The sequence below is a fragment of the Vipera ursinii genome (genome assembly GCF_947247035.1).
Source record: "Vipera ursinii genome assembly, chromosome: 5".
NCBI classification, from domain to species: Eukaryota; Metazoa; Chordata; class Lepidosauria; order Squamata; family Viperidae; genus Vipera; species Vipera ursinii.
Genome location: NC_139518.1, coordinates 45228091 through 45251000, shown reverse-complemented (window position 1 = coordinate 45251000; position 22910 = coordinate 45228091). Strand labels below are relative to the sequence as shown.

At 38.9% G+C, this 22910-nt stretch overlaps 1 protein-coding gene across 4 annotated transcripts; it reads left to right on the top strand.

The window, feature by feature from the left end:
• Positions 1-834: 834 nt before the first annotated feature.
• On the top strand, positions 835-19589 carry PPRC1 (PPARG related coactivator 1). Of its 4 annotated transcripts, none has more exons than XM_083364338.1 (14): positions 835-945; positions 5295-5435; positions 6284-6436; positions 7672-7773; positions 8183-10982; positions 11415-11468; positions 12014-12068; positions 13290-13357; positions 14002-14839; positions 16799-16942; positions 17856-17922; positions 18326-18447; positions 18640-18791; positions 19213-19589. In XM_083364338.1, the coding sequence occupies exons 1-14, from the start codon at positions 838-840 to the stop codon at positions 19314-19316; spliced, it is 4908 nt and encodes a 1635-aa protein (XP_083220464.1). In that variant the 5' UTR covers positions 835-837; the 3' UTR covers positions 19317-19589. The 4 variants fall into 4 exon arrangements, 3 of the variants coding, with proteins under 3 accessions (XP_083220464.1, XP_083220465.1, XP_083220466.1); XM_083364339.1 differs by lacking the exon at positions 835-945 and adding an exon at positions 1271-1414; XM_083364340.1 differs by lacking the exon at positions 835-945 and adding an exon at positions 4648-4802.
• Positions 19590-22910: the final 3321 nt, after the last annotated feature.

Below are 22910 nucleotides of genomic sequence, written 5' to 3'. Positions count from 1 at the left end.
ATGTCCACGACTGAGACGAAGCTGAAACATCAGACTGTGCAAAATGGCTTCCGTCTTAAGCAGAGCTGAACCACAATCGCTTTGCTGCCTCCTGCAGCGTTTTGAACAAAAGGCGAGAAGATTTTAAAGTACAGTAGATACGTTACAGAATGTAGCTAGGAACCTATTAACAGCTACATCTATGTCAAAATCAGGAACACCAATTAGTTGTGCCCCATCAAATTTAAATGAACAAGTGGATAATTTAACGTGTTAAGTAACATGCTACGCACGTAACTCAGTGCAAGCTTACTTGGAAAAGTCTCTTATAGGATCGCTGTTGAATCTCGCAAAGGAATTGCATCCTTTATTCTTAAATTTGTACCCATTACTGGTAACGTGGGTGAAGAGAATTTCAGAAAAATGTGTTTCCGTTGTGCTGGCATTCAACGATCCTCATCTCTCCTAACCAAACGGTAATTTTAATTTAGTAAATTGAGTATATTTAGTAAATTATAGCCCGCAATTATTTCCCGAAGAAATCGTTGTTTGAACCAGAGGAATAAATATCAAATCTAAATTATAACGTACCATTTACCTTTCTCCTTTTTCTTTTCGTGCATCACTATACCAAACAAGTAAAACTTTTTAACTGCCTGTTACTGTAAACTTGAAATGAATTTACCGTTCAGTACAATTTAAAACAAAAAAAATGCCAACGACACTTAGGAGGATATTTCCCAGCATACTTCGCTTCACAAAACTCTCCTGCTCTGCTTTCAGTTGCGTTGTTTCCTGGGAAATATAGTTCTACAGTGCCGGCCGGGCTTCTGAAGCTGTTTGTGAGGAGGTGCCAAGATGGCGGCCCTGTGGGGCGGCGGTGCGGGACATGCTGGGGCTGGGGGAACCCTCCCCATGCGAGGTGCCTCGGAGCCTTTGGTGGGCAATAGCTTTTCTTCTACGCAGGTACCGGCAGGTCTGGTTCTTCGGAACTGAACTTGAGAGTTTCATTTAGCCGGGTCGGGTAACGCTAGATGGACACGTGGAAGCCGTGTGTCTAGCATAGGGAGGTGGCGCTGGCAGCAGCAGCAGCGGCGGGAACGCGGGCTGAGGGCGCTTTGGAATGGAGGCACTTGGAAGAACGTGCGGTAGAAAACTGCTCAGGGAGAGGAGCTTTGGGAAGCTCAAAGCGATGCTTTGGCTGCTCTATCCTAGTTGGTGGCCATTTTGCTTGAGCTTCGATACAGTTGGTAATGGTGGACTGGCGGGCTGGAATGGGCGGACGATGTGCGGCAAAATTAGCGTAGTGGAGCAGATGGCCAGGATGAACTAGCTGCAGTTCAGGAATTTGGGGCTTTCTGAAGACCATCTCCCTCGTGATGGAGGAACAATAAAAGTCGAGAGCTTTAGGCAAATGCAATCCTGGAATCGCTAGGTGTGGCAAGGCGTGGAGTCACGCTTTATTTGAGTTGTGGAGCATTTCGGTCTTGGTTGGGGTCCTTGAGAAAATGCGCAAAAAAGGAAAACTGTAAGATTAGAGTGCTCTTAATCGAGTCGTAGATTTCAGTTATTGTTTTGAATTGCTTATCAAAAGGGTACTCTTTGTGGCTTTAATTTTTCCATCGACTTTTAAAACTTTAGTTTGGTTTGTCCCCTTCCCCCAACGTGCTAAAAAAAACCTTAAAAGAATTTAACGAAGTGGGAGACCAGGGTATATCTAATAGGCTGATGGAGGAGCACCAACTGGAAAGTATTCTCTTATGTAAAAATAAATTCCAGTGCTTTTGCATGCTTAACTACTCCCTCTTCGTTCCTGGGTGTGTTCATATCCTCCCACTTGCTGATCTTGTTCAGCCCCATTTGATGATGCTCTCTCTCAGCAATTATTTAATTCTTTTATGTAAAAATCATTTTGTGTGCATAATCCTGAATGCCTTGTCCCCTTTTAAAAAAAAATTTAAAAAGTAATTTGCAGCAAATCATTTCACTTTAGAAAGCACTTTTAAGAGAAGCCATTTAGGGAAACTTACTATGCTATTGTACTAGAATGACAAATAGAACTAATGAGCTTGCTGTCTAGCAGTCTGTTCAACTTGAAGTCTGCTGAAACTCCTGCTCTTCCATGCTTTTTCCTGCTACACATTATCTTCCACTGAGTATGATTGGAGATTGTGCCATAGCCATGAGAAAAAAAGAAAACATTTTGTGTTGCTGTGCTAAATAATAGTTAAATTTAAATGCTAAGTTACCAGTCTTTTGTAATTAAATTAAGATGTAACTCATGCCCTCAGAATACAAAATACTGAGGCTGTTTGATTCACATTCTTAAATAAGTTGGAGCAATAATTCAGTTTTGCCTTGAATTAACTACCTTTTTTGCTGCTCAATACTTTATCTTTGGAAGTTTAATATGTTTTGCACAATGCTAAGGTTTTTTTTTAATTCTACCCAAACATAGTCATCTGTTTTCTGCCTGACATCTTCCCAATTCTGTAGGTAGGGTCTGATCAGAAGACAAGAGAAAGTGGAAAGGAGGGCAGAGAATTAATGTCAATAAAAAGACTTCGAAGTGGTAAAAGAAACCCAGAAAAAAGTGGGGTTTAAAACAAAGCATAGGTATTGTGTTGTGCAGCATGAAAATGGGTGATTTAAAGCTTTAAGCAAACTCATCAGGAGTTTTGTTTGAACAATGTTTAAACTGTATTTCCCCTCGACACACAATTTAAACATAATGTTCTTAAACATATTGCAAACCATATTATCACTATATAAATGTGTTTAATAAATACATTTAGTAATATGTAATATATAGTGTCATATTGAAACTTGGCTCAAAGTTTGGCTCTTTGGAACATTTTGGGCTTGTTAATTGTGGTATGATGAATAACATAGTGAAGTGCCACCAAGTTTATAAAACTAAAGTGTTGCTTCTCCCATTTGTTTGCTTGGGGCAGCCTTCCCCTAGCATAGTGCCTTTCTTTCTCTGTTGGGTCACAGACTAATAATTAAGTAAGCATGAGCTTTGGAAGTTAGAGAACTGGAAACTGGGTACACCCATAAATCTGGGTGCCAAAGATGTGAAATGATAACCCTTTAAATTTTGTGTCTTAAGATTACATTGGTAATCAGCTGTGAAAGCGAACCAAATGATGGACTTGAGTCTTGTGGTAGTTTATAATTTCTGAAGTTTCAATCATTAGAGAGTGCTTTAATTAATCTCATTAGTTTGTAGCAAAGAATCTGAAGCCTCCCCTTGTAAGATTTGAAAGAAATTCTTTTGAGTAATTTCACATTCAGTTGACAAAATTAAAAGGAATATTACATTTTTGTACTAGAAAGTATTTTCAAAGAAAGAAATGTAGAGAGCATCTTAATTCCAACTTTAGGTAAATTCATTGATAAACAGTATAAAGGCTTCTTTAGTTTTCCTGTTTTCTACACTGCATTATTTTTATGCCAGAAGTGTAATTATGGTACTTTTTATTTCACAACACAATAGTGATGGTCAGATAGTATTCTTATTCTAGAGATGTTCACTTTCTTTGAGAGATGAAGGAATAGTGGGGAAACTCTTTTAGTTCTATCAGCATGGATATTCAATATGCAGCTCCAATAAAGGAGAATATTTGTAGCTCAGGTTGAAATGGGATGTTCTTGGTGCTCTTTGAGCTTGGTTATTTTCTTGCAGATGTTTCATTAGGTAAACTAGGAAACATCAGTGTAATAGCAGTGCAATAGCATTGATGATGTCACCTAGTTTGGGTAATGAAATATCTGCAGGGAAACAAGCTCAGAGAGCACCAAGGACTCCTCCAAGTGCAGCTCTACAAATGTGGCTGAGCATACTCAGTAATAAGAGACACTGGGGGATGTACGGTGATGTTTAAAAGTTTGTGAATCCTTTTCAATTTTCAGTATTACTGCATAAAGACTTGGCTATTTGAACTTGCCGGCCTGGACTGAGGGACTGGGATTTTAAATTTTAGATTTTAAATTTTAGAACCTGTTTTATTGTTTAGGGCTACTTGGTTTAATTTATTTTAATTTTTGTATATTATGTGTTGTATATAGTGTTTTAATTGCCCTGTACACCGCCCCGAGTCCTTCGGGAGAGGGGCGGTATATAAATAATAATAATAATAATAATAATAATAATAATAATAATAATAATAATAATAATAATAATAATAATATAAACCAAAACAAGTCCTAAATCTAGATAAAGGGAACCCAATTAAACTAATGGCCAAAGTATTTATTCATTTATGGAAAAGAATGATCTAAGGCCACATATGTGTTTGTGGCAAATATGTGAACCTTTGCTTTCAGTAACTAGTATCCTCCCCCTCCCCCCATGTTTCTTCTCACAATTTAGCCCTCTGAAGCCAGTTAAAGCTCAATATGCTATAGGTAAAAAGTCTGATGACAATGTGAACAAGTTTTCTCAGCTGTGGTAAAAAATGGTTTATATTTGCCTTTTCCTCCTGTCCCTGGCTTCCTAGTGTCAGCATGCCAGTATTTAACTGTAAATTCATCTTCAGAATTACAGGAGTAGATGTTAATAACTTCATTAAAATGGATGCTGTTTAAACATTTGTATGTGTATTTTTAAAAGCTTGGTTCTTGTTTGTAAACCTTCATGTTAATTGGGATAACTGGGAGCTGTTCTATCTCATCTACAATGCAACAGGATGAGAGAGACTATTACAGGTTAATCAGCAAAAGAATATGGGAAGAGACGCGCAATCATGTCTTGGTCCTCCCAACTTTCTGCAATTAAAGCATCCTGCTTATCTGATTAAAAACTTCAGTGAGCTTCTTCAGTGAGTAATTTGTTTTGCATTGTGCTTGATTACATAGGTGCAGGATTGTAGATAGTCTTGGTTGAAAAAGTTTGCATAAATTGCACATATGTGTCTGATAAACTAGGAGACTTTTTGCAGAATAGTAGATTTGAGTCTCAGAAATAGAATGTTTTATTTTAAAAGTCCAGCCTCTAAGTCTAAGCTTTTCGGCAGCTTGGAAACAAAACATAACACTCCAAAATATCAGGTATTTTGATAACAATGAAAATCAAAATATTGGTTAAGAAAACATGGCAGCTAATGATGGGTGAAAATTGTAAAGTTCCCAAATTCTAGAAACTGAGACATGACAAGAACACATCTGGCAGTTGCAAGAACTTGTTTGCCTCTCTCTATTGCTGTTATTCTGTGCCCTAGAAGATAATGCTTAATCCACGTTTAGCTATTTTCATTCTTCTCATCTGATTTATTTTTACTGTCGCTCCCTTCTCCTGTATCTTCTCCCTCCAGTGTTTACTGGCAGAGGATTTGCACTCGGCATCTTTGGAAGCAGAAACCATCCTTGAAGCTGGGGAATTCCTGGAAACAATGCAGGACTACTTAGACTCTTCTGTCATTTCCATCATTGAAGATTTCAGCAGTTTGACTGAGGTGCGGTATATTATGTGTGCTTAGAGATGACTTGCTTCTGAATTGCTTTTTGCATGGTAATATAAACCAGGATGGACTACTGCAAAGCCCTAAAAGAAAGCAAACGTAGCTTAAGTGGGAGGGGGAGTTCTGTGACACACAGCAATGTTTGGTCTATAGAAGATCTACAGTACTTCAGCCTAATAAGTGGTTTTATCTTGAACAGATAACAGTTATATATTGAATTGCTCATATTCACCTGTGTAGTTTTCTCAGCACAATATGAGAGGACATGGTCTTAAAAATGAAAGAAGCTCAGAAGTTGGACTTTTTGACACTTCTTGTGCCAGAGCTGAAACTGAGATGCTGACTATTTAGACTTCAGCTTGTATTTTCCTGGAATGAAAGTCGGAGTTTCTATTTTTCTGATGCTCTCAATTTGCCATTGGTAAATTATTAGTATAAAATTGGGGCCCCAGAGAAGCAGAATAATAGTTTTTAAAGTGTTAGTTCTTGATATCACGCTTCAATTTCTGTATTTGTGGAACAAGTTAGGGTAGATGTAAGTACTAAAGATTTTTATATATTTCAGGCTTTTATGTTCCAGTTATTGATTGTTTGATGTAAAAAAAGTCTTGGATTTTGACTTCAGAGTCCATGTATCTCATTTCTTTACTATGTAAGTTTAAAAAAGCCCTACCTTTCAGATGTGATGGACAGCCAGGATGATCAGTCTTCCACTCTCATGGTTCAATCAGATGGGTACAGTCAACACATATGAAGATGTCTAGGTTGGAGCAGGGTGATTTATTGGAAGCAATAGTGTTATTGGATAATATTTCTACTGTGGCTTGTTCTTCTAATAACAGGTAAAAAGCAACATGGAAGCAGAGAATGAACTTTCCCTGTTGACGGCAATAACAGATATTCTTGATAGCACGGATGATGAGACTCTGTCTCCCTTTGATCCTATTCCTGAATCTGAATTGCTAACATCACCCAGAGAGATTGAGAATTCTTCGGTATGATGATATTCAATTGAATGTTAAGTCATCCTAATAGTTATTGTATTTCATCTCTGGAAGGCTAATTAAAAATAGTTATTTATATTTCTTAATATGTCCCATAGTTCTTCAATTAGATTGTATAAGCCTATAATATTTAAAACAACAATTCAAAACAACTAAAACCAATCAAAAACAAGTTTGATCTAATCTAATACAGCATTAACTTTGCCCTTGTAAATATTTGGAATTACTCAGTGGTGGGATTCAAATATGTGAACGACCGGTTCTCTGTGTGGATGCCACTTCCGGAATTCCATTCTGGGCCTGGCCAACAAAAATTAGCTACCAGTTCTGCCAAAGTGATGTGAACTGGCTGAATCCCACCACTGGAATTACTGCTTTATCTACTCTACCCAACTCTTGCTATAAGCTGCTGAGAGTCTCCTTGAACTACAAGATGGGCAGCAAATAAACTTTAATGTCTGATTCATATCAAATTAACTTGAATGTTTTCTCTGAGTGGGATATATTTATTTTATTTTATTTTATTTTATTTTAATTCCATTTATATCCCGCCCTTCTCCGAAGACTCAGGGCGGCTTACAAGCTTAGCAGTAGCCTTCATTCTATGTATATGCCTGCTTATTAGGGCTTTCATACACCCCCCCAAGCGGCATTATTACAAAGTCAGCTTAAATGATCCTCATATGTTCTTTCTTTGGCCTGAAATATTTCCTGCAGCATTTTTATTTGTTTGGATAGTTTACTAACTCAGTGCTTTCATCCAGTTAGTAATGTGTGAGGAATTGCTGTCTACTCTCAGCAGCTTTTGGTTTTCATAGGCAAAATCTCAACTGCAGGGTAATATTTATCACCATTGTTGAAAATTATAGAGGCTTCTCCACTTCTCAGAGGTCTTTGCAGTTTACTTTTCTCTTTAAATTGCATCCAGATTCATCAAATCTAACATACTGTATTGAGAACTCTGCAGAGTTAGACTGCCCTCTATTGCTCAAATGTACCTATTTAATATTGTTATGGTGTTTGCAAGGTACATAAGAGATGTTAAAGGACTACCTTGCATCTGATTAAAAATAAGGAAAGATGTGTAATGTGCCTTTGAGTTATTATTTTTGATGTTTCCCAGTCTCAGTATCTCAAACAAGCATGACGCTTCTTGTATTTTGATGTAATGAAAATGAATCATTACTGTAATCATTACATTATTTCCAAACTATTTTTCCCATCAGTTTCAGAGATTTCTTAGTTTTTCTCTGACACCCAATGAACAAGATTTACACAATATTGAGGATTTCCAGGAGCCTGGACTGTGCACCATTATGTCAAAGAAGGTGATATATTTTGTGAAAACTAAGTCTAATTGATTCTGCTGCCTTTAATTTCTGCTCAGAAAAAGAACCTTGATCAAGATTTGTTGTATGCTCTCTTTTGCATGTAACCTGCTGGGTTAAAAGCTACACTAATAATTCCAGTACAGTAGAAAAGGGTTGCCCAAATGTAATCTTTATGCTACATATCCCCATATTTGAGGATTTAGCAGGCATACAAGCTAGTAGAATGAAAGGAGTGGGTATATTCTCTGTTTCAGTCTTTGCGGGCTATGTTTCATAGATATAGTTTAAGCACCCTTTAGTAAAATTGCGGGGTTGTCAGAAATACCTTCTTCCCAACAGTATTTTGGTTACTTTCAGTTGTTTTTACTTTGTTGCATAATCTCTTATTTGATTCGTATTTCCCTAGGTTGAAGCCAGTACTACCGGCATTCCCTTCTCATTATCTTCAAGTTGTCCCAAACTTTCAGTTTTTTCAAACAGTGTGAGTAACAAAGCATTCTGGGAGGAACAGAAGCTCTTCAACAATAGAGGACAAGAGTCACCTGTGCTACAGAGCAGTGATGGAGAGGAAGAGGGAGAAGAGGTCACACAAGGATGCAGGGAAAGTTTTATGGCAGTTGTGAAGGAGATGGAACCTGAGAGAGACCTTGATGAATGTGATGATCCCTATATCATTGCTGCAGAAAATATTTCCCTTGATGAATTAGTGAGATCAGTGCACTCTTACTGCCAGCCCACCCTCACTTTAAGCCTGAATTCTGATAATAAGTCCCTTGCTGAGAAGAATCTCACAGGCCCACTTGTCTTAGAAATAATGCCTGATGGTGGAGAGATCATGATGACAAAGCTCTCAACTACAATGGATAGCAATTGCACAACTGGCCTTACAAATACTGAAGCAGAACTTTTGTCCCCTACCCTGGGAAAAGAATTGCCTGAGCTTGACTCATACAAACAAGATGGGAAGGTAGTTAATGCTACCCTTCCAAACATAAAAGACGGTCATCTACAGATAGAGGACACTCAGAGATCAACAGATCCTCAAAACAATACATCTGTGCCTGCATCAGTGGCTCCAAAAAATGCCCCAAAGAAAGGTCAGGTATCTACAAATATTAAAAAGAAGAAGAGAAAGAAATCCAGAGAGGAAACGAAGTATCACAAGACCATAAACTGCCAACAAGTGTCTGCCTGTCCTCAAAGGCAGACCACGATTGATGCAAAGAAATCTACGACCGACTCTAGTTTTCAAAAAAAAGAACTAGAGAAAACTGGAAGGAAAAAAATGCTCCTAAATCAAGTATCTCAGACAAAGGAAATGCTTGAAACTCAAGTAGAACAGTCAAAATGCGTGAGAAAGGAAGGATCCAAAAATGTGCCATATGCAGAGGAGCCCACACAAAATCTAGGGAATGCAGACCTTGTGCCTATAGCCCAGAGGGATGTCCCAGGAGAACCCCATGAAAAAAGCCAGTTCCTCCTACCAGTGATTGAAATGTCTAGCTCAGAAACTTCCCAAATGCTCCCTGGTTGCGCTAGGAATGTTACAGGACAGCTGACCAAGGATACACCTTACTTTGAAAATAAGGAACTCGCCTGCCCTCCAAGGGAAACTAAACCTCGACCTCTCAGCTTGAGTGAGTACAGGCAGCGCCGGCAGCAGCGCCAGTCTAATAATGACAGTATCCAGAATACCAGAGAGAACCAGAGTGCCAGCAAGTGGCCCAGTGTTCCCAATTTCCCTACAGAGTTGGCTGACCTTCCTTGCCTGAGAGCTCTGCCATCCACCAAAGCTGCAGCACCTAAACTTGCAAAGGAACCTGAAAAACCTACCGCCTCTCCCACTACTCTTGCCCCTGATGACAAAGCAAGTGCCATGACCCTTTCCATGCTCTGTCCCGCTACAACTCTGAAACAAAGAGATTCTCCATCTTCACAGAATGTCTGTGGAGGTTCTCAGTCTCCATCTTCGCAGCTTCCTTCACCTACACCTATTGCTGTAGTGCCTGCTAGTAAAGTATGTGCTTTTTCTCACATCGGGCCACAAGTGCCTCCGACATTGTCCATACCTCGTGTGCCACCAGCCCAAGATACTTTCCTACCAGCTCCTCCTAATCACTACAATTTGGGCTCATCCCAACCAACAGGATCTTCATGGTCTCACTTTGCTCTTCTACCAGCTAATTACCAAAGTTTGCCACCTCCACCACCTGTTACTGAAGCTTGTTCTCCTGTCTTCCATACAGTCCCCCCCTTACTCCCTCCAACATGGCCTCCCCCACCTGTTCCTTTGCCTTTTGTTCCAGCCCTGCCTTATGGCTCTGTTGAGTGGGCTCCACTGCCACAGTCTTCCTACTGGTCTGGAATACCAGTGCCACCTCCAGTGTTGCCTATCCCATATGGAGATCAAGGAAGCCTGAGGCAAAGTCCTCAGGTTGGCACTTTACCTGCTCCATCTCTTTCTGATGGATTTCCTGGCCAGCAAAGTACAGCTTTAGCACCAGAGTCCTCCTGTATTGGATTTAAAAACATGGTCAGTGAAAGTCAAAGCCTGCCTGTCCAGATATGCCAAATAGAAGCTCCTTCAGCAATTCGGGCAGCTCCCAGAAAAATACCTGATCCAAGGAGACAAACACAGCTCTCTTCGGTTCAGTCCCAAACTGAAGTAACTTCAAGCAGTTTTCAGTCATTGGAGAAACTGCCTGTGTCGCCATCAGTTGATAAGCCTTCAAAAGAAACGGCATCGACTCAGCATGGGAGCAAAAGCTCTGCCCTGCAGTCCTTAGGGGTGCCACTTCCTGTGCCTCCTTGTCATCAAATACTGGAAGAATCTGCTGGTAAACTGAAGTTCTCAAAAGAAGACTTTCAGCTTACAGAGAAGAACCCTGAACACTCTGACTTTGTAGAAACTACTACTGTTACTGTGGCTCAGAACAACAAGAAGCCACCAGCAGAGGAACATTCTTCCCTTTCAGTTTCCTTGGCACCTGGAAAACAAAAGGAGCCAGCTGAAATTCAATCAGATGTCACAGAACATGCCCTTGTTGCTCCCAATCCCTCAACATCATCAGGGACCCAGAAAGTACAGAAAAATGGCCAACTTTCCAAGAAAACGTCATCATCCATGTGGAAAAACCAGCCTTTTATCAGCTCTGCACAGCATAAGCATGATAAAGATCTTGTTCACTCATTTATCAATGAGATTGGTGAGTGTTTGTATTATTGAAGGTGACTTTACTGAACATGGCTAAGGAATGTTGGCAGTAATATATGGGGTTAAAGCTTAAGAGACAAATAATTCCATTTGAAGATGCTCTGGGGCAAGCCCTGATGGGTTATGCTTTCTGTGAAAGCAATATTCTTCTATTCTCTGTCGAGGAATTGCTAATATATATTTTTTTAAACTGACTTCTATAAGGTTCAGTATTTTGTGTTTCGATACCCGTGCACATATACTCTAACATACTCAGTCAAAAAAGGTGATTATTTCCCCCAGCCCATCACAGTTGCTGACATGGTTGGGAAAAGAGGGACAGTGAGCAGAATCTGTGTACAACTTGAGCCAATGAAACTTGTTCTGTGAAGTTACAGAGCACCGACCAGTGTGTGTAAAATTAATATCTCTTTTCCTCCCTTAGGAATTGAGGCTTCTGACCTATCTAGCCTGCTAGAGCAATTTGAAAAGATTGAAGGTGAGAATTAAACAGGGCAAGTAAACCAAGATGTTGACTTTATGTTTGGTGCCATTAAAATATTTAACTTTTTTGCCGAAAAGTATCCAAAAGATCAAGGAATATCTTCCAGCTTCAAAAGATTTTTCATTAATTTGTGGCTGAGTTTCAGACTAGTACTGAGGTCTGATTTGTTTAACCCTAGATTATTAAGTGAGAGTTGCTTAGGTTTGTACCACATGCGAAGCCATAAACTTATTTACAAATCACAATGTGTTTACACATTGTTCAGGATGCAGAATTATACTTCTTTCTCCTTCCCTCGTCAGATACCTCCCTGGTTTTCTTGTTCTAGCAGTATTTTTGTTTTAACTTTTCAAAGTGCTTTGTGCTCATGATGAATTTGAAGCATTTTTATAATAATTAAATCTTAGATGTTTAATAGATCTGTTCCTACTTTATTAGAGTAGCATCAACTTGATTAAGCACCGTGTTTTAGAATCAGATCTTGCCTTAGGGCTACTGCTGTAATATATTTGACTTTTGTTGTTGTCACTGTTTTTCAGCCCAAGCAGAAGCATCTGCTGTATTAAAGAAAAATAAGTCTACAGGGAATAATGGGTAAGCATAGGCCTGATGCCCAGCCTTTATCCTGTTTCTGTTTGACAACTTAGTACAGGTAGTCCTCAACTTAAAACCACAATTGGGATCAGAATTCTGTTATTAAGCAAGGTTGTTGTTAAATGAGTCATTGCAAGTATTAACAATATTTTTGCCACAGTTGAAATTAGAGTTTTCATTATGTCTTCTGATGTTTTGAAGGGCTTTAGATGGCTTGTGCCAATGAAAGCCCTTCAGAATATCCTAAGTAAACCAAAAGACCCAGCAGCCCCACAAGAAAACATGAATCATCTACATTACAACATACGGTGTAATGACTGCAACAGCCACTATGTAGGACAAACAAGCAGAAGACTGGCAAAATGCATCCATGAACACCAATTATTCAGAAGACATGATGAAACGTTTTTAATTTCACAACATATGAACAGACCTAACCATAGTTTCAACTGGGAAACTGACCATCCTAGTCCAAGCTAGGTCCAAAAACGCAAGGGAATTTCTAGGAAGCCTGGCACTGACAAATTAGCCATCAATAGACACACAAACAACATCTACATATTATGCAAAAGCAATTATCAAGCCAAACGGACAAAAAAACCAAAATACCTCCCACTAGCAATCAGCATCCAAATGAGCCTAGATTAGATTAACATCAGACCAACAATCAAACAAACAAGCTGACAGGAAATAGCCCAATCAAAAAACCTCTAAGACCACCCCCACCAACATTGACAGGGCAAGCCATTAGAATATAAACTTAGAGCAAACCCCACTCCTTAACTAGCACTGATGTTACCTAGTTTGGGTGATGAAATGTCTGTAAGAAAAAAACCAAGGTCACAGAGTGCCAAGGACCCCTTAATTCACTCCTGAACTATTCTCCTTTATTGATTGTCAATATACGCTGCTTGCCAAGCACCCAAATTTAGATCATATGACAATGGCAGTGCAATGATGGTTGTAAGTGCAAGGACCTGTTGTAAGTCACTTTTTAGGGCCATTGTAACTTCAAATAGTCACTAAATAAATGGTTGTAAGTCAAGGACCACCTGTAATACTATGTTAGGAAACAGGCAAAATAGGTTAGTCAAAGCAAGGGCATCTTGAGTTAAATTTCCTCTTATGCCAATAAGAAGCTCTAGTACCCTTTGTTTTAGTGCTTTGTATGCTAGGTAGGGAACTGTGGAGAATATGGTAGAAATTTATTTCCTCTTTCAGGTCTGAGTTACAATGGGAAAAGAAAATGGTGGACCGGCTTCATGCACCAGAGCTCATCAATGTTGCAGGTAAAATTCCTTCGTGGAATTCTGAAATGGAAAAACCAACAAATCTCTTTCCTAGGAGTCTTTGTCACTGAGAGGATGATAAAGGATTTGTGATGTTTGATACTTTCTTTGGCATAACAAACTTCCTTAAGCACCTTTGTATGTTTTTAAGATATCCCATTGAACAATTGCTGAAGTACATGGAGGGACTTACTTTGAAGAGTTTATCTAAAGCAGGGGTCCCCAACCCCTGGTCCGCGGACTGGCACTGGGCTGCAGCATGCCAACAACCGGTCCGCACAAACAAGCAGAGCCCCATCTCTGGGATGCAGGCAGCACATAAAACCACACCCTCTCCGGTCCGTGGAAAAACCTTTCTCCATGGAACCGGTCTCTGATCTAAAGAAAGCCTGTTCTATTATGGCTGTGGAGGGAGATAAGATGAAGATATAAAAAGTGGGTATTCATACGGGTTTTGAGAATACTATACAGGTATAGAAAATAGTTTAAATACTTTTATACTGCTTTCCATAGTAGAGGAGGGTGGTTTGCTGGGGATGGCATGAGTCTTTACTAAGCAGTTCTAGTGGAAATAATCAATCTGCCCAGCTCATGGTTTTGTGTTTTAATTGATGCTCTATTTCCTTCTTTCCATTTTTATGCAGGTTTGACTCCTCCAGCCACTCCACCCCATCATCTGTGGAAACCTTTGGTACCTGTCTCCTTACCGGGACAGGATGGGTCCCAAAAAGATACCAGGCTTTTGAAATCCCTAAACAAATTCCACTGGAAAGATGTAACCCCTGTCCATGTAGGCTCTGGTGAGCATGACTATTGTCAACTAACCGTTGCTCAGCCAAAGGGAGGTGCCAGATGGAATGTTAAACAGAATTTGGATATCACTATAAAACCTATTAAGACGCTAACAAGACAAGTGCTAGATCAGACCTCTGCTGATATAAAAAGGCCCCCTGCTACTGTTAGACTGAATCCTCTAGTTCCTACTTGTCAGAATCCTAGAGAATTTGCCAACCATGTTAATTCCAACAAGGGCCAGACCAAAGATTCCAGGACTGTTATGGCTGACTCAAAACCTACTACCCCAAGTTCAATATTGTTGGAGACCAGTCTTATACATCCATGCAAAGAGGCATTGGACCATCGGACTACTATTCCAAGGTCCATGACTAGGAGCAGTGATGATCCATGCTCTGTACTGCTGTCACCGGCTGCATCCCCTTGCCGAGATTCAGGAGAATCAACATTACAGCAACTTCAGGAGATACAGGAGAAACCTCTCGCTTCGAAAAGCTCCTTAAGATGCTACCGGAGCAGACAGAGATCAGCTAGTCCAAAAAGCCACAGGGGCAGAAGCCGACGAAACCATGCTAGCCGGTCCTTCAGTTCAAGCTCTGATGGTGACAGTGATACTTCATCGTCATCGTCATCCTCTTCTTCTTCACAATCACGTTCTCGATCTCCACCATCCAAACACTGGCGAAGGTGAGTAATATTTTCCCCTTACATAGATTCAGTATTTCAAGAATTAGGTGTAATTTTTGCTGAAATAAGGGACACGGTGGCTCAGTGGGTTAGGACGCTGAGTTGTCGATCAGATGGTTGGCAGTTTGGCAGGTCGAATCCCGAGTGCCGCGTAACAGAGTGAGCGCCTGTTACTTGTCCCAGCTTCTGCCAACCTAGCAGTTTGAAAGCATGTAAAAATGCAAGTAGAAAAATAGGGACCACTACGGTGGGAAGGTAACAGCGTTCCGTGCACCTTTGGCGTCTAGTCATCCCGGCCACGTGACCACAGAGACGTCCTTGGACAAGCGCTGGCTCTTCGGCTTTGAAATGGAGATGAGCACCGGCCCCTAGAATTGGAAACGACTAGCACGCATGTGCAGGGGAACCTTTACCTTTTTAACTTTTTGTTGAAATAATAGCTTTATATCATGGGGTCCCATGCTCAAGAAGAGATGCTAATTGAACAAAATTAATGTTAAAAATTATTGGTTGTGAATGGTTGACACAAATATGATCTCTGATAGATGTCTATGAAGATTCTCAATCATCTAGGTCAGGGGTAGGCAACCTCGGCTCTTTTATGACTCATGGACTTCAACTCCCAGAATTCCTGAGCCAGCCAAGCTGGCTCAGGAATTCTGGGAGTTGAAGTCCATGAGTCATAAAAGAGCCGAGGTTGCCTACCCCTGATCTAGGTCATAGTTGTCCCAAAGATGCTTTTCAAAAGTCTATTTGCCTTTTGAAAAGCACCATTGGGAGGATCTCTGATAGCAATACCAATAGCACTTAGACTTATATAGTGCTTCACAGTGCTTTGCAGCCCTCTCTAACGGGTTTCCAGAGTCAGCCTATTGCCCCTAACAATCTGGCTCCTCTTTTTACCAACCTCAGAAGGATTGAAAGGCTGAGTCAACCTTCAGCCGGTGAGACTCCAACTGCCAAACTGCTAGCAGCTGGGAGTCGGCAGAAGTTGCCTGCAGTACTACTCATATGATAGACTCCACATTTAAAGAATGTCATAAATTCTTTACAGCTTTTGTTAACTGGTTGGTGTTTTAGGAATGGCTATATGTTTTAAGAAGGACTTGGCTGTATGTATGTATATGTTCTATTGAATAAGTATGCTCATGCTGACTTTCTCTCAGAGGAATTTAACTTAATTTCTCCTTCTAGAGATAATGCGTAAACTGTTCAATTTGTCTCTAGCTTTCTTTTGTCCTTATTTTAATTGTCTAAATTTTGTTTTCTCTTGAAAAACACAATTTAGGTTTGATATTGTCTTTTGTTGGCTCAATTTGTTTCTTTGTTTCTTTATTTATTGTTTATTATTATTCTGAAGGTTTTCTTTAATTTAGTAAATAATATGCTGAACTATTTTACTGTTACTTGCAACATTAGCAACTGGCTCAATGCAATATATTAAGTTAGAAACTAAATGAATCACATTATGAGTTAGTATGTGATCTCCCTATTATAGCATGGGAAAATAGTGGGAAACTGTTCCAGAATTGGCAGCTTGTAAATCAATCTTATCAGACTTGCTCATTCTTCTGAATTATCACTTTTTTCTATAAGTGGAATATAAATAAATGCAAAAGTTTTGACTTACCCAATATATATCAAGCAAATAAATTTATCATATGCGGCACTTAACAGCATTTCATCTACTTAAGAATAAAATAGCTTAAAACTGGTGCACATATGTTTGAAGTGCTGTTAGCAATGTGTTTATTTCTTGCAACGTAATCTGTTTTTGTACTGGGTCACACTATTTGTTCATTTAGCTCTGTAGTATTTAAACTAATTAGAGACTGAGGTCCTTTGTATCACCTACTACTAATCTTTTTATCTGGAGATACTTGGAATGGAACTCGGTCTCTTCTAAGTACAAACCATAGGCTTCTCATAGGTGAACATGTTTGGGTTTCCTCCTCCTAGATGTCGTTCACGGAATTCCAGCTCTTCTTCCACTAAATGGAGCCATTCAAGGGGCAGGTCCCGCTCTCCCTCCAATTCCTCTTACAGATCACGATCATCCTCCCGATCCCTTTCTCCGCACAGAAGGAATAGCTACAGGAAAAGGTGAGAAAATGGCATTGTTCCTTCTCTTCTTGATTCCTACCTTGTTGAGGCATTGAAATGTGTTAGCAAAGTTTCTGGTTTTGGAACATCCTTGTTATTTATAGCTCTTTACCTCGAAATCCAAACCCAAATTATTATTTGGGGATGAGATGATATACAGTGAGTCAAACAGATTGGTCTAGAATCTACAGTACATTATAATCAAACTATCTTAGAAACTGAAGTATTGTATAAGAAATAAAATCAAATTACACACAATTTAGATTTTCTTCTCTTTTGTGACTTTCAGGGGGTATTTTCCCCATTGGTTTATAAAGTTTCAAGCATGCCTGGAGAAAATTTGGCTTTTTATATGATGTTGAACTAGAATTGTTAGCATTTGTAAGCATTTGCCATGCTGACTAAAGCTGGAAGTCCAGCAATGTCTGGAAACATAAATTTCTCAATTCTGCTTGAAATATTTGGCAAGATATAACGTCATAAACATTATATAAAAATTCTACTTAATGCAAAGTAATAAGTTGTTTTTAAGCACTGAGGTTTTTTGTGATGATATTTCTTCCCGTAAGTACTTTTTTCATACTAAATTGTTTTTTCCTCAAATAACCCAGAAAAATGCATGCAATAGGAAAATCTGTCATTTCTTTTCTCTATGAGCAATTCTTGTACTATCATTTTTTTCACCTAGATACCTAGAATCATTGCTTAGACTTTTTCTTGCAAGTCACCTGGGGCCTGTGTTTGTCTTTATTTTTCTTCAAAAATCAAATGGGCCCATGATTGCATTTCCTAAGCAAAGAATCAAGACATTCTTTTCTGTTTACTGCCATTTTATTTTTCCATAGGATAGGAAATGTTATTAATGAATCTGAATAAAACTGTAATTTTGTCTTTCTGTTTTGTTTTTTTAAAGCTACAATTCCAGCAGTTCCTATGAACGTTACCAAAGGCAGAAAAAAAGAAAGAAAGAATGTGCAATCGTAAGTATGTGTATTGTACAATAATATTGTGGGAAGAATACAACCTCCATATAAGGCTGTTTTTATTAGAGTTACTTTTTTTAAAAAAAATCTGTTTTATGTAGAATTTTTTTCCATAGAAAAGAATTGCAGGATAGCAAGCCATATAGAAACATTTCTGTATATCAGACATGGATTGAGCAGAATTCATATTGTTTGCTAAATCCAGTAGTATTATCCAACTACAATTTACTTTTAATAATTCAGATTCATTCATAACTTCTGTTCCATTGTGATCCACACCCTAGAAAGGGATTAGTTGAGATTACTGTTTACTAAGAATGTGGGTTGGATTGGCTGGCAAGAGAAAAGAGTCCAAATAATGGAACTGTGACTGAATACTGGCCCTGAACTGTGTGCATAGGAGGAACGCCGCGTTGTCTTCATTGGTAAGATCCACAACAGGATGACACGATCAGAGTTGCGACATCGTTTCTCTGTTTTTGGGGACATTGAAGACTGCACGCTGCACTTCCGGGAGCATGGGTAAGGGGTAGATCTGACTTTCCTTTGGGCAAGTGCCAACCTATTGGATAATATTAAGCTAACGGTAAAAGGGAGAGAAAGAAATGTGATTTTCAGAAAAAGTAGCCATTCTTCTCTTTCTTCCCTGCTTATGCTGCATTATGTATATCGTGACGGTTATGACTTTTAATACATAACTATCCTACTTGATAGGGATAACTTTGGCTTTGTGACTTATCGATACGCTGAAGATGCCTTTGCTGCTATAGAAGGTGGACAAGCACTGCTTCGTCCTGATGAACAGCCCTTTGAGCTGGGTTTTGGAGGACGTCGACAGTTCTGTAAAAGAAGCTATGCTGACTTAGGTGAGTCCATGGTTGGAGACTGAAGAGTTGAAATGTTGGGCATCCAGTTGATACATTCTTGTGCAGAAGATTTGAACAAAAATCTGAGACACACCTGGAAAGTGCTCCCAATTGAAAACACAGAAAGTTTGGCTCAAAGTACTGTTTGGTTTGCATTGTATTTTGTCTTGTAAAACCTATCTGTGCACTGGTTTAGATATTGGGTAAGTCACATTGCATTGATCCATAAATAATGAGTTACAAATAACATTTTTTATGGCCTCATGTAGCTCATTAACTAAAAACCAAACCACAAAATGACTTAACATGATGTGCAAACCCAATTACAACGAACTAAAGTCTGTGTGGAGTAAGGAACTAACATTTCTAATGTGCATATCTGGTTGTTAATTCTGATGTATTATTGTTCTTGTGGTTTCAGATTCCTGCCAAGATGACTTTCAACCTGCCTTTCTGAAAAATAAATATGATGCTCTTGACTTTGACACCTTATTGAAGCAGGCTCAGCGAAGTCTGCGGAGGTAGTGCTAGTTCTCCCGGGCTCAGTTGCCCAGTAGGCATCTGTCTACACCAGCCTTACCTCAGATTGGTTGCAGGGGCAAACAGCCCCCCTCCGGCCCAGCTCCGTATCCAGCATGATTTTTTAATGAAATACAAACATAAAAAAAAATATTCTGGGTTTTTCCTAAAAGCTATTTAAGGGAAGTACCTTTGTTTAACAAGTGGGATAGAAATGGAAATACATTGACAATTTCTAGTCCACTTAATTGCTATGCAGACAATAAAATTCCAACTACAGACTATGGCTGTTTTTCATTCTATCACTACGATGAATTTTAATAATTGTTTCTGAGTTTATAGACCAAAAAAAAAAAGACAGCAGACAGTAGGTGCCAATGGCCAGTATTCAAGAGGGAGATGGCAGCAATAGAGCAATTACAAGCTGCATTCATTATTTAAAGGATCGTAAGCTTTACATGGTTGTGAATGAAACATGCAGAGAATATTTTGAGTTTCTTGAACAGCTTAGCTGCTTCTCTTACTAAGAATCCCTGCTTATTCTTACCTTTCAGTTTATTCTGTCTTTCATCTTTATGAATCTCTATAGCAAACTATGAAAATTCTCCTTTTATCTTGATTAACAAATTCTACAAAAAGGTTATGGTTAAAGAGGTGGCTAAAGATGTGTACTAAACGTTATTACCATTTTATGCAAACATACCGGTAATTACATATTCTGGTTTTCCTAGTGATTTGCAAAAACAAGGAATTATTCATGCCACTGAGCCCTTATCCTGAGCATCTTACTCTGGTTGACTGTGCTGTCAGAAATCTCATTTGATTTTGCTGGCTGAAAGTCCAAATGAAACTAAAATGATCTGCAAAACAGATTTGAAAATGTTAAAGAATATGTGTTGTTTGCTAGAAGTAAATAGTACAATATGAGGATTTGAGGGGGGAGGGAGATAGCAGCAAAGGACAGAACAGCAACTCACAACTTGATAATTTTGCTCATAACCTATTTTGCCTTAGCTGTTTGCAAAAGCTCAGGCAAAGTGATGACTGTTTTACTTGGATACTTACAGTAGGTTTTCAGAGATGCTGTTTCTATGGGAGATATTCTACCTTGATGCATGTGAGCAAATAGGGTTGCCTTTTGCCACTTGATGGTATTAGACATAAATCAAAACACTGACGCCAGGAAAAAAAGATTTACTATTTACTACTACTACTACTACTACTACCACTACCACTACTACCACCACCACCATGGAAGGACAATATTCTCAACTAATGAATGTCTACCTACCTCTTTTTTGGTGTGTATATGGAATTGCCCACCACTTTGTTTTGAAGTGACTGTTTACAAGGCTTAGAAAGTGGATTTTATAGTATGAATAGAGTCTGGTTTCATATTACAAGATTTATGCCACAGTATTTTATTATTGCATTTTTCCAGTAAGAAATACAGAATTGAAGCATGTTATTCTTCGTGTAATTTCAGGATTATAGTAGGGGCTAAAACTCAGTCCACCTATCCCAGACATAAACATAAAGCTATGCAACTACACCTCTAATGACTCCAACAAAAGATGTTTATAGGAGTACTGTTTAATTGATTGAAACAGATGATAAGCCAAAAATTCAATCATGGTATGTCAGTTCAGAGCAATTGGGATCCTGGATTGCTTCAAGAAAGTTCCTTGTGATAATCATTCAGAAAATATATAAATGCTTAGAACAGGGGTCTTCAAACTTGGCCCCATGTGGACTATTAACTCTCAGCATGCCTGGCTGAGGAATTCTGGGAGTTGAAGTCCACAAGTCACAAAAGGGCCAAGTTTGAAGACCCTGAAAGTCATGGTGCCATCTAGTGCTTGAATGCAGAAATTAAAAATCCTCAGTCTTCAGCAAATGCATTCCTGTTCGGTACATCCACTCCCAAGTTAGTCCATTTCATTATTCTTAACATAAGTTTTCTATGTTCTCATTCTTTTGACCAAGTGCCAGGGTTTGGGGGCCTATAAGTCTACTCTGCCAGGATGCTTCCTCTCCCCTCCACCCTTTGCCAAGTTTTTCGTGTCTCCCAGTGGCACTTGTCAGCCTGCTGTGAGCATCAATGTGTGGCTGCTGCTTGTTTTTACTACATTTTACTGTGCTTTGAGAATGTGGCTCACTGCATGTGTGGGTTAATGCTACAGGATTTCACTGTGATGCATGCCATATAACTAAATTATATTTAATAGCAGAAACAGTAAATACCAAATGCATGAATAGTAGAAAAGAATTGGACACGTTAATGTATGTGAAGCAGTGATTTTAGCTAGTTCCATAAATGAAATAAACAGCTAATGAAGCTCTTAGCATAATCCATCTCCTTCAGTTGCTGGATAACTGGAACTTTTGTACTAGATTTTAATGTGTTATTGCTGTGACCCAGACATGAACATGCTTGGGATATACGAACAAAGGAAATAAATAGGAACGTGATTGTATTTTGTACAATCATATATATATATATATATATATATATATATATATATATATATATATATATATATATATATATATATATATATATATATATATATATATATATATGAACAAAGGTGGGTGGAGACCTTGGGAGAAAAGAGGTTTACATATTTTAAAATTTTTAATTTGGACTGAATCTTTTAATTAGTGTGGTTCTATTCACAGAATGAAATGAAATAGATATGTGAATGGAATTCAAATCCATATCAATCTTTGAGTTTTGTTTCACTTTCTTGATGTGCAGCCATAACAATCCTAAAAAAATAAGGCTGTATTAAGGGCTTAGAGTTTCTGTAATCTTCCTCAATAGTCACTCTAACCCAGACATGTCAAACTCGCAACGTCACGTGACATCGCACGGCGTATCGGAACTTTTTCCCTTTGCCGGCAATGGGATGGGTGCGGTTTCACCGTGACACTCTGGCCCGTGGGCCGGCAGTTTGACACCCCTGCTCTAACCCATATGAGTTTTGTTTTCTGTTATCTACTTATATATTTGTCACAGCAAACTGTCTGTACAGAACAGGGGTCTTCAAACTGGGCTCTTTTATGACTTGTGGACTTCAACTCCCAGAATTCCTCAGCCAGGCATGCTGGCTGAGGAATTCTGGGAGTTAAAGTCCACAAGTCATAAAAGGGCCCAGTTTGAAGACCCCTGGTGAAGAAGGTGCAGATAGCCGAGAAATAGTATTTCCTGTTTGAAAATTAAAAACAAACTCAAAAATTCTTGGATATCAATTGTGGCATTTTGACAAAGAGATTATAATTGCTAATGAATTAATGACAACTTTTGTTCTCTTTTCAAGATAATAGTTGTGCTTCTTTTCAGGATAGTAGTTGGTGTGAACTTTGTCACTTCCAAAGGTCCAAGGAGTTGCTTAAAAATTCTAGTATGTATGAGGGGAGTGACAAACGGCAGTTAATGAATAATATTGCCATGGGTGGAAAGGTTCAAATAGACTTGTATAGGACTTCCAAGTGGAGATAGAAAACAATGTTGAAGTTTATACTTTATTAGTCCAAAGCTATAGCCGTAGCCTTACTTATAGACAGACATGAATAGAATCAAGTGGTACTTGAAAG

What these genes read in the sequence shown, in the direction of transcription:
- PPRC1 (XM_083364338.1), top strand. Translation starts at nt 838, where the DNA reads ATGGCGGCCCTGTGGGGCGGCGGTGCGGGACATGCTGGGGCTGGGGGA. An exon ending in GCAATTTGAAAAGATTGAAG is followed by an intron (nt 11,469 to 12,013) that starts GTGAGAATTAAA and finishes ACTGTTTTTCAG; the next exon opens with CCCAAGCAGAAGCATCTGCT. An exon ending in AGAGCTCATCAATGTTGCAG is followed by an intron (nt 13,358 to 14,001) that starts GTAAAATTCCTT and finishes ATTTTTATGCAG; the next exon opens with GTTTGACTCCTCCAGCCACT.